We start from the raw sequence: 12,251 nt of genomic DNA, 5'->3' as shown, positions 1-12,251 counted from the left end.
GGCAGCTCTCCCTAACTTCACCTGTGCCTATAACATCATAAGAGGGACATCTCATCACGTTCTCAGATTCAAAGGAATAGGGTGGACCATTCCAGAAATTCAGCTGTTGCTACCTGGCTTTGTTCCAGACTATCACCAGCAGGTACCTGCGAATAGAAGGGGGAAAAGTAGGAACAGTGAGAGACTTTATTTTCTTGGGCTCCAAAATCACTGCAGATGGAGACTGCAGCCATGAAACTGAAAGATACTTGCTCTTTGGAAGAAAAGCTATGACAAACCTAGACAGCGTATTAAAAAGCAGAAGCATTACTTCAAATGCTTGTCAAAGCTACAGTTTTTCCTGCAGTCATGTATGGATGTGAGAAGGCTGAGCACTGAAGAATTGATGCTTTCAAACTGTGGTGCTGGAGAATTCTCTTGAGGGTCCATTGGACACCAAGGAGATCCAACCAGTCCATCGTAAAGGAAATCAGTCCTGAATATTCATTGGAAGGACTGTTGCTGAAGCTGAAACTCCAATACTTTAGCCACCTGATGCGAAGAACTGACTCACTGGAAAAGACCCTGATCCTGGGAAAGACTGAAGGCAGGAGGAGAAGGGGGTGACAGAGGACGAGATGGTTGGATGGCATCATTGACTCAATGGCCATGAATTTGAACAAACTCCCGGAGATAGCGACAGACAGAGGATTCTGGCGTGCTGCAGTCCATGGGGTCTCAAAGACACGTGACTTAGCAACTGAACAACACAACCACCCGGCTTTGTTCCAGAGCATCACCAGCAGGGGCCTGTAGGGGGTTCTCATTCACATCCAGCTCACAGTGCTGGCACCTCTGCTCACCTCTCCTGGGGAAGGACACTGGCATGGTGTTGGCTGGTTTAAAGAGCAGAGGAGGAAAGTGGGGAGACAAAGCAGAAGGCATGAAGCTATTTGCCAAGAACTAGTAATTAATTAGGGGACGATTGGCATTGCCACCTCCCTGGCGTGGGGCAAGGCCACCCATCAGCTTCCAGCATCACCCATCCGTCTTCATCGGCTGATGGTAATTGGAGGGCCCCGGCGCTGCCTACAGGGATTTATGGATGGAGTTCATTCAATTTGCAGACATGACTCTTGAAAGAATAGGAGCTCTAAATCATGCCCGGACGTGTGTTATTTTAAGTATTTCAGAATTTCTCATCTTTAGGGAAATGTGCTGGCTTCTCCCCAGACAATCCCTATATTCCAACCTCACTGTCATGAGCTAATGGAAAGACCTGGTCTCAGTCACAGAGCAGGGCTGATGGAGATGGATGCTGGCAAGCCTGCAGTGTTCTGAGGGCTTAATTCGGATTGTCTGCTGTTCAGAGGGGCTTGTTTGATGTTAAGTTCGTTTGCTGTCTTGAGTTGGTAAAGAAAAATGAACTCTAGATGAAAAGTCAGCCAAGATGAACTGGCACAGTGCATTACCAGTGTTTTATCTCAGTCCTTGGAGTATGGAAGGCTGGCCTCTTGTTCTTGATATTTCCAACTTTGAAATTCAAAAGGTTTGCCATGAATATGAGGGCAATCGTATTATACTTCCCCGTGCCCTATTAGTTCTGAAGAAAGCTAGAATAGTAAAGAGAAATGAGGTCTCCCACAGCATGAATGCATTCAACTGAGACTTTAGAAGGGAGTCTGTCCAATGGTGTGACTTCTCAGTTGATGAAGCTAAAGGAGAGAAGGGCAGGAAACAAAATTCCTGAGCCAATCGTGTCTTAGCTTTGATTCCCCCAGAAGCTGAGCCTGAGAAGGAAAGACTTGGGTCTGAAAGGAAAATTAGTGTTCTAGCTCCCATCAGAAAAGAGGAATGGAAATTGGATGGGCCAAATAGATGTTCATCTCAGAACCTTTAGGTACTTTAAGTCCCCTACACATGAACCTTCAAGTTTTAAACTTTAAAAGATGCAAACATGTGTTTGCATGTCCAGTCACATAACTTAGTTCGTGTGTCTGGTGTCCATTGTCACATGGTGCATCCTCTACAAGGGGTTGTGCTTTTGTGTACTTTATAGTACTGTATAAAGTACAGTAGTGCAGTATCTTTATTTCAAGCCCAGGCTGTCTGGAAGCAAGTGCAAAGGCAGCAGTGATGTAGCTGATACTGTACTATACTTTTCAAGTTCCTGTACTGTAAAGTTAAAGATGTTTTCTTTGTTTTTTGTGTTTGTTTGCTTTTTATGTATTATTTGTGTGAAAAGTATTATAAACCTATCACAGTACAGTAGTTGATAGCCAGTTGTGTTTGTTGGGTACCTAAGCTAACTTTGTTGGACTTAATGAACAAATTCACTCTTGGGACTGAACTTGTTCGTATGTAGGGGACTTACTGTATTCACATTCCCACTTTCAGTTGGGGGAAACTGAGGCCCAGAAGAATTGGTTTAAAGAAAGATGCTCCCAGGGAAGCAGTGGATCCATGCATTTAATTCAAAACTCCCACTTCAAACTCTCTGCCTTTTGTCATAGGGTCCAGCGGCCAGGATTAGAAGAAACACTGATCCTTCACCCATAGCAGATTCCTGGAGTTCCATTAGCTGTTCCCAGCCATAAGATCACTGCCCCTTTCCCTCCCTACTCTGCTTCTTGCTTCGCCTTTGTAACATCCAGTAGATTGTCCAGTAGCAGTTACCCTAGTCATTTCACAGCCAGCGCCCACCCATCTCTCTCCTGATCTCCAATTACCTTCCTTCCTCCCTGTCATTAAACCAAACATTAAAATTAAAACTCAGCACATCAAACTTATGCAGAACTAACATCCCAGCCCAGCTCCAGGAAACGTCCCAGCCTGCCATGATAAACAGCTGTGTATTGCTTTTTTTTTTTAATTAATTTTTATTGGAGTATAGTTGCTTTACAATGTTGTTAGTTTCTGCTGTACAGCAAAGTGAATCAGCTGTACGTATACATATATCCCCTCTCTTTTGGATTTCCTTCCCATTTAGGTCACCACAGAGCATTGAGTAGGGTTCTCTGAGCTACACAGTAAGTTCTCATTAGTTAAACTGCTGTGCATTGTTTATTATCTGTCAGTTTTCTAAAGACTACTCAGTGACTGGCGCGTGGCCTGACACAGAAGAGGCTTTTAATACATGTCCCTGGAATGATCAGATGAATGAAAATTGGACCACTCAGTGCCTGTTCTTAGAGGGACTGGGAAGAATTCCAGACACAACACAATTGTCTCCTGTAGTCCCTGGCCTGGTCAGTGACCTCAGAGTCAAAGGCAGCCAGGAAACTAACTAGCAACCACGGTTAAGGCTCAAGACAAACTGCCTGGACTCAACCCCAACTCTGTCAGTTAGCTCTGCAAACTTGGGCGAGCCGTGGGTCCCTGCCATGTTTCAATCTACTCACCTGCAGAAAGAGAAATATGCGTAATAGTATCTACCTTGTATATTGATGGGAAGATTAAATGAGTCGCTAATGAAAATGACTTAGAACAGGGGCTGGTACCCAGGAATCGCTATGGACATCTTAGCTACCATCACTCCCATGGTAGTAGAATAATGGTACACCAAAGACTGCCACATCTAATTCCTAGACCCTGTGAAAAGTCACCTTATGTATCAACAGGGATTTTGCAGTGGTGATTAAGGATCTTGAGATGCAGAGATTACCATGGATTATGCAGAGAATGGAATACACTGAACTCAGTGTCATCACAAGGGTTCTGATGAGAAGGAAAAGTGGTGCATGAGAGTGAGGGGCAGGAAATGTGAAGGCTCCAAGGACACGCTCAAGTGAAGTCTTCCTTAATAAATGTAATGGAGCCTTAATTCAGTGAGGGCTGTTTATGGGGTCTTTTCCCCCTTGTAAGGATTATGCTGGAGCTGTCTTTGCCTATCTGCATTTGTTCTTGTTTCAATTAAGCTGTCTCTCAGATCTTTATATAAACCCTGGATGTTTTTTCCCCCAGCTTCATCAACCACCAGGTCTGGATTTTCAGTCCTGCCCCTGAGTCTTTGGGTTCTCCTCTAGGATTGGTAGGGGCAGGAGCGAGATGCAGGATCCTAAGAGAAGAAGCGTCTCCCCCATTCTCACCTCCTCCTATCCCCCGTGGATTTTCTAACTGCCTCTCTCCCAACAGGAAGCTGTGGTCAGCACTTGGCTCCAGTTCAGCGATGGCTCTGTGACGCCCCTGGACATCTACGACACCAAGGACTTCACCCTGACAGCCACCTCCCTGGACGAGGCCATCGTGTCTGTCCCCCAGCCCCGCTCGCCCAGGTGGCCCACTGTGATGGCTGAAGGCGAAGGCCAGGGACCCCTGGTCCGAGTGGATCTGACCATCGCAGAGGCCTGCCAAAAATCCAAACGCAAGAGCGTCCTGGCAGTCGGCGTGGGGAGCGTCAGGGTCAAGTTCGGGCAGAACGACGCCAACTCCAGCCCAGGTGTGGACTACGAGGAGGGTGAGATCAAGAACCACGCCAGCGACCGGCGCCAGAAGGCCCAGGAAGGACCCTTCTATGGCAGCTCCTCCGCGGAACGTGAGGAAGGGGTCCTCCGGAGGGGCAACCCCACGGCCAAGTCACTGCTGGACAACAAGGTGGGCAAGAACAGCCGGCTGGACGGGGGCCGGCTGGCGGGGGAGGGTCAGCTGCAGACCATCCCCATCGATTTCGCCAACTTCCCGGCACAGGTGGACCTGCCCCAGGCGGGGGGCGGGCGCGGGGCCAGCGACCTGGTGCAGACTCCCCGCGGCCTGAGTGATCTGGAGATCGGCATGTATGCCCTCCTGGGGGTCTTCTGCCTGGCCATCCTCGTCTTCCTCATCAACTGCGCCACCTTCGCCCTCAAGTACAGGCATAAGCAGGTGCCCCTGGAAGGCCAGGCCTCCGTGACCCACTCGCATGACTGGGTGTGGCTGGGCAACGAGGCAGAGCTCCTGGAGAACGTGGGCGACAGCTCTCCGCCGCAGGACGAGCACACGACCATCATAGACCGCGGGCCAGGGGGCTTCGAGGAGAGCAACCGCCTCCTGCTCAACGGAGGTTCCCAAAAGCAGGGGCAGAGCCAGATCCCCAGGCCGGCCGACTCTGGGGGCAAGCAGGGCAGGGACCAGAAACACGAGCCCCTGCACTCGCCCACCTCCAAGAGGAAAAAGGTGAAATTCACCACCTTCACCACCATCCCCGCCGACGACGGCTGCCCCACCGTCAACTCCATTCTGGGCGGGACAGAGGAGGACATCAAATGGGTGTGCCAGGACGTGGGCGTGGGTGCCCCCAAAGAACTCAGAGACTATCTGGAGAAGTTCAAGGACAACGTGTAGGCCCCTCTGGTCGAAGGACCAGCGCCTGGACACCCTCCTTCAGCTCCACGGTAGATCTGGGGCTCAACAGGGACTCTTTGGGGCCCATCTTTGAAACTATTCATAGTTGGAAGTTCTGAAGCCGGAAAGGGGCAGTTTTGTGATCAGAGGTTGATGATGGCAGACTTTCTCAAGTCGGAAGGAAAAAACTCTGGGAACGGAGCTGATGGAGACATTTTAACTGCGCAAGGCCAAATTAGGAAGGTTATTTTATGAGTCAAAATATAACCCAGACAAGCTACCAAAAAGTATTTGTTTAAAAAAAAAATGCAAAAAAAAACCAAAAACAAATAAAAACAGACAGAAGTAATCATCTGTTTATATTTCTAATAAAGGATCAAAAATATAAAACTAGGGCCTGCTTAGAGACATTTTCCATTTTAATTCAATTTTATTTTTCCAAGGACACCCTTTGACTGTCACCCTGGGCTTGGGGAGGAGACATTTCTGAATATGGGTTGTCTCTTGGGATAAACTTGAATATTTTCACATCTTAATAATCTTTTCTTTTTCCATATTCTCTCCCCCCACTTTTTTTTCTTTTTGTGTCTTAGACTTCCATTTGATTTATGTTTAATGTTTATTCCTGAGGATCAAATGGTATATTTTCCTAAATTAAACAAGTTATATTCCTATACAGCGGATAAATTTTTAGAAACCATGTCAGTTAATCCATTCTTTAAGTATTATGTTTGATGCTTTGCTTTATCCCTCCAGCCTTGTTGGTATCTGCTGGGTTTCTACAATTAGGGGGAGTTTGCAGAGCCTTTGCTGGGATGGGGGAAAGGTCACCTTCACCCTCCTCAGGGCCAAAACCAGTGGGTGGGACAGTGGCAGGGGCCAGTTGCAGAGAGCCCAGCCAGGGACCCCTGACTCCTCAGTGACTCCATCAGTGGTGCCCTAGGGATACTTCTATCAGGGGAAGATGAGGTCAGAGCCACAAGCCGGAATCCATCCACACCAGTAATCAGCGCCAACCTCAAAGGGTAGACCTGACCCAAGACACACTGATATCATGAAACAAACAAGGATCAAAAAAGTGTTGGAGGGCTTTTCTGTTGTTTTTCTCACTTTGTTGGGCAGGGCATAAGGGAAAAGACAAAAATCTATGTTAGATTGTCAATCAACTGTGGTTTTTTTTAACAGCCTAATTGTGTAGCAGCACATTGCAAAATGCATTCATCCTAAGTGAAGCCGGATCCCATGGACAGTGGAGCCTGGCAGGCTATGGTCCATTGGGTCGCAGAGAGTTGGACACGACTGAAGCAATTTAGCACACACAAAGAGAAGCCTATGAGGCAGAGAGAAACTAGGGTCATAAACCCTCAGAGTCCAGTCTACCTGCAGACCCTGGCGAGGAAGACTCCAGGCGGTCACGTGATCCTCTCAACATAGCGGTGCCTGCAGCTACTGGGGTTGATTCCTGTTTTTATTTTTTTAATTACTAAAAGTGATAGCTAAGAAAGGGTCCTGGAAGCCTCATAACCTAGACTGGACCTTTTCAAACGATATTTCTAGCACATATTATAGACAGTAAAAAGGAGCTATTTATTTATACCTGTGATGCCAATTGTCATTAAAACATTTTCTGTGGCTTGACAAGTCAGTGTCTCGTGGGCTGTCTCTTATTTCACTTAACTCTTATTACTACTTCTCCCCATCAAATGTACAATGTGTTGAAGAAATAAACCTGTCTGCTAGGCTGGAAGGAAAACAATATTCTGTTTGTTGGCTTGTTTTCCTCTTGGTTTCTTGGCTGATCCGCAGTAATTCCTCATAAGGGAAACTTTCAGTCATCTGTCCACTGTTGTCTACATGAGGGGTTCTCAACTGAGTGTGCTCAGGATCACCAGGGGGAAATGTGCATTCCTCAAGAGTTCCAGAGTGATGCTGATACCGTTGGTCAGAGGTTCCCCACTTGTGAACTTCCAATTTACATCAAACATGAAAGAGAGCCTTGACATCAAATGGGAAACTGTGTTGAAACTCTCATCTGGGGAAAAGGTGTACTTTTATTCTGACTGGTTTTGCATTTGTTGTTGCTTGAAGTTTCAGTGGGATTGTGGTGGCTGTTGGCTGGTTGAGGGAAGAGAATTTTTTGGTTGAAGTTGAGGGTTTTTTTTTTAATACCTGTTTTATTTTTTAATTTTTAAAAAATTTTGAATAACTTTTAAAAATTACTTTCTGTCTGCAATTATTACAAAATATTGGCTACATTCCCTGGTATTGTACAATATGTCTTTATAGCTTATTTATAACCAATAGTTTGTACCTCCTAACCCCCTCCCCCTATTTTATCCTTTCCCACTTTCCTCTCCCCACAGGTGACTACTAGATTGTTCTTCCAAGTCTGCTTCTTTTTTGTTTTATTCACTGGTTTGTTGTGTTTTTTTGATTCCACATGTAAGTGACATCATATGGTGTTTGTCCGTCTAACTTATTTCACTAAGCATAATACCCTCCAAGTCCATCCATGTTATTGCAGATGGCAAAATTTCAATCTTTTTCATCGCTGGTAGTATTCCATATATACTTTATCCATTTATCCACATCTTCTTCATCCATTCATCTGTTGATGGACACTTAAGTTTGTGTGCATATTTTGGCAATTATAAGTAATGCTACTCTGAACATTGGGATTCACTCATCTTTTTGAATGAGTTTTTCTGTATTTTTCAGATATAAAGCCAGGAGTGGAATAGCTAGGTGATCAGATCAGATCAGATCAGATCAGTCGCTCAGTCGTGTCCGACTCTTTTCAACCCCATGAATCGCAGCACGCCAGGCCTCCCTGTCCATCACCAACTCCCGGAGTTCACTCAGACTCACGTCCATCGAGTCAGTGATGCCATCCACCCATCTCATCCTCTGTCGTCCCCTTCTCCTCCTGCCCCCAATCCCTCCCAGCATCACAGTCTTTTCCAATGAGTCAGCTCTTCGCATGAGGTGGCCAAAGTACTGGAGTTTCAGCTTTAGCATCATTCCTTCCAAAAAAATCCCAGGGCTGATCTCCTTCAGAATGGACTGGTTGGATCTCCTTGTAGTCCAAGGGACTCTCAAGATAGGGTAGCTCTATTTTCAGTTTTTTGAGAAAACTCCATACTAATAACAGCTTTATTGAGACATAATTCACATAACATAAAATGGACTCATTTAGAGTATACAATTCAATGGTGTTTAGTATATTCACAGAGTGGCATCACATCAATTTTAGGAACTTTTCATCATCCCCAAAAGAAGCTCCATATTCATTAGATTCACTTCCCATTTGCCCAGAATCAAATTCCCAGCCCCAGGCAACCACCAATCTACTCTCTGTCCTTATGGATTTGCCTGGGCTCGGGGGCTGGTGTCTATATCATTATGGGGGAGTCTGTGAGAAGCCAATGGAATTAATATGTTTTGACTATTTCTTAATTGAGGCACCAGAAGAGTTCTATGCTCTCTCAGTGTGCCTGTACATATGCAGCAAAAGAAAACAGCCTGCAAGACCTCTGTGTGGGAACCACGTCTGCTCCTAAATCAAGCTCTCTACCCAGCTAGCTCACATTTTGCTTTTAAAAAATTCAGGCTTCACATAAAGAGAAAGAGGACTGTGGTTGAAGCTAATGCTCGTTGCTTCATTTCTGCCCCAAGTTATACTCTGAAAGGGCCAGTTGCTGGCCTTGGGCAGATACCTCTGTGATCCACTCGGTTCAACTGAGTGACCCAGGTTCTGAGTGCCCGAGTCAATGAGGGTGGGTGGCAACTTCCTCCTTCGGGGAGCACCTGCTGTGGTGCCCATAGAGCTGAGTCCATGGTGGGGACCAACGGATCCCATTGCCCCTGGAACAGTCCTGCTTATAAAACTGGAATCTCATCAGAGTAAATGTAGTGCTTGGCTACCCTGGTCTACATTAGTGACTCCAACAATCATTAAAAATTTTCTGTTGATCATTTCAGGTGACCAGGGTCTCGAGGTGTCAAATGTCTCTTTTATTGCAAATGTAAGACTCAAATATGACTTCAGCTAGGGAGTATAGTCTGCCCTCCTTAACCATGATTCCTCCTTATCCAATCAGTAGATTCAACCCGCCAGTCAATCCTAAAGGAAATCAACCCTGAATATTCATTGCAAGGACTTATGCTGAAGCTGAAGCTCCAATACTTTGGCCACCTGATGCAAAGAGCTGACTCTTTGGAAAAGACCCTGATATTGGGAAAGATTGAGGGCAGGAGAAGAAGGGGGCAACAGAGGATGAGATGGTTGGATGGCATCACTGACACAATGGACATGAATTTGAACAAAGTTTGGGAGATAGTGAAGGACGGGGAAGCCCGGCATGCTGCAATTCATGGGGTCACATAGAGTTGAACATGACTTAGCGACTAAACAACAACCATGGATCTTTCAAGACTGTAGCATTCACTATTGAAAAAAATCACATATACGTGGACCCTTGCAGTTCAAACCCATGTTATTGGAGGATCAACTATAATATTTATTAGCATTAATTCTTTATTATTGTCAATAATAAGTTATGACAGTAATTTAATAATATTAACAATAACTACAAGGATAGTAATAATGAGACTCCATTTAACAAGTCTGGGGTAGACTCAGTGTTCAGTTCGGTTCAGTTCAGTTCAGTCGCTCAGTCGTGTCCTACTCTTTGCGACCCCATGAATCGCAGCACACCAGGCCTCCCTGTCCATCACCAACTCCCGGAGTTCACTGAGACTCACATCCATCGAGTCAGTGATGCCATCCAGCCATCTCATCCTCTGTTGTCCCCTTCTCCTCCTGCCCCCAATCCCTCCCAACATCAGAGTCTTTTCCAATGAGTCAACTCTTCGCATTCAGTTCAGTTCAGTTCAGTCACTCAGTCGTGTCCGACTCTTTGTGACCCCATGAATCGCAGCACACCAGGCCTCCCTGTCCCTCACCAACTCCCGGAGTTCACTGAGACTCACATCCATCGAGTCAGTGATGCCATCCAGCCATCTCATCCTCTGTTGTCCCCTTCTCCAGCCCCCAATCCCTCCCAACATCAGAGTCTTTTCCAATGAGTCAACTCTTCACATGAGGTGGCCAAAGTACTGGAGTTTCAGCTTCAGCATCAGTCCTTCCAAAGAAATCCCAGGGCTGATCTCCTTCAGAATGGACTGGTTGGATCTCTTTGCAGTCCAAGGGACTCTCAAGAGTCTTCTCCAACACCACAGTTCAAAAGCATCAATTCTTCGGCGCTCAGCTTTCTTCATAGTCCAACTCTCACATCTATACATGACCACTGGAAAAACCATAGCCTTGACTAGACGGACCTTTGTTGGCAAAGCAATGTCTCTGCTTTTGAATATGCTATCTAGGTTGGTCATAACTTTCCTTCCAAGGAGTAAGCGTCTTTTAATTTCATGGCTGCAGTCACCATCTGCAGTGATTTTGGAGCCCAAAAAAATAAAGTCTGACACCTTTTCCCCATCTATGTCCCATGAAGTGATGGGACCAGATGCCATGATCTTCGTTTCTGAATGTTGAGCTTTAAGCCAACTTTTTCATTCTCCTCTTTCACCTTCATCAAGAGGCTTTTAGTTTCTCTTCACTTGTCTGCATATCTGAGGTTATTGATATTTCTCCCGGCAATCTTGATTCCAGCTTGTGCTTCTTCTAGCCCAGCATTTCTCATGATGTACTCTGCATATAAGTTAAATAAGCAGGGTGACAATATACAGCCTTGACGTACTCCTTTTCCTATTTGGAACCAGTCTGTTGTTACATGTCCAGTTCTAACTGTTGCTTCCTGACCTGCATACAAATTTCTCAAGAGGCAGGTCAGGTGGTCTGGTATTTCCATCTCTTGAAGAATTTTCCACAGTTTATTGTGATCCACACAGTCAAAGGCTTTGGCATAGTCAATAAAGCAGAAATAGATGTTTTTCTGGAACTCTCTTGCTTTTTTGATGATCCAGCGGATGTTGGCAATTTGGTCTCTGGTTCCTCTGCCTTTTCTAAAACCAGCTTGAACATCTGGAAGTTCACGGTTCACGTATTGCTGAAGCCTAGCTTGGAGAATTTTGAGCATTACTTTACTAGCGTGTGAGATGAGTGCAATTGTGCGGTAGTTTGAGCATTCTTTGGCATTGCCTTTCTTTGGGATTGGAATGAAAACTGACCTTTTCCAGTCCTGTGGCCACTGCTGAGTTTTCCAAATGTGCTGGCATATTGAGTGCAGCACTTTCACAGCATCATCTTTCAGGATTTGAAATAGCTCAACTGGAATTCCATCACCTCCACTAGCTTTGTTCATAGTGATGCTTTCTAAGGCCCACTTGACTTCACATTCCAGGATGTCTGGCTCTAGGTCAGTGATCACACCCTTAAATGTATGTTGTCATTCATTTACAATGACTCTCTGAGGCAGGTGTGTTACCCCTCCCCCCATATTAGAGATGAGGAAACAGACTCAGACCATTCTTCTCAAGGTCAAGACCAGGGACTAGCAGAGCCAGGGCTCAAACCCAACATCATGTCTCCAGAGACTGTGGTCTTAATTAGTACACTAACACAAGCTTCACATATCTTTTCTTGTGTTAAAAATGTAATAAAACCGACAAAAAGAGTAATTCAGGGTCATGACACAAAATCCTGAAAATGAAGAAAAGTAGAAGAAATAAAGAAAAAAAGGCCTCTGGTCCCTCCTCCTAAAAATAAAAATTAATAGCTCATCTTTTACACATGCTTCAGTGTTTTTCCCCAAATGACGGACATAATTTTCCATAGTTCTATTCATATTTTGAAAGTATATCATAATCAATATGACTTTTAAATTATCTTTCTGATTTTAAAAGTAGCCTAAGAGTTCTGTAAATCATTTGTAAAAATGACCCAGTTCACCCCTGCTGGAGCTTTGCTAATGTCCTTCTAAGATTTTTGCCCT

At 45.3% G+C, this 12,251-nt stretch overlaps 1 protein-coding gene across 1 annotated transcript in view; it reads left to right on the top strand.

Annotated features, from left to right (window-relative positions):
* The window catches only part of TMEM132C (transmembrane protein 132C), a 449,116-nt gene extending 442,173 nt beyond the window's left edge, over positions 1–6,943 (top strand). The window contains exon 9 of the mRNA XM_070769360.1: positions 4,114–6,943. Within this exon, the coding sequence (XP_070625461.1) occupies positions 4,114–5,298 (1,185 nt within the window). The 3' untranslated portion in view covers positions 5,299–6,943. The remainder of the gene's footprint in view (positions 1–4,113) is intronic.
* Positions 6,944–12,251: the final 5,308 nt, after the last annotated feature.

The sequence above is a fragment of the Bos indicus genome, chromosome 17 (genome assembly GCF_029378745.1).
Source record: "Bos indicus isolate NIAB-ARS_2022 breed Sahiwal x Tharparkar chromosome 17, NIAB-ARS_B.indTharparkar_mat_pri_1.0, whole genome shotgun sequence".
Classification (NCBI taxonomy): Eukaryota; Metazoa; Chordata; class Mammalia; order Artiodactyla; family Bovidae; genus Bos; species Bos indicus.
This window is presented reverse-complemented; position numbering and strand designations above follow the sequence as displayed.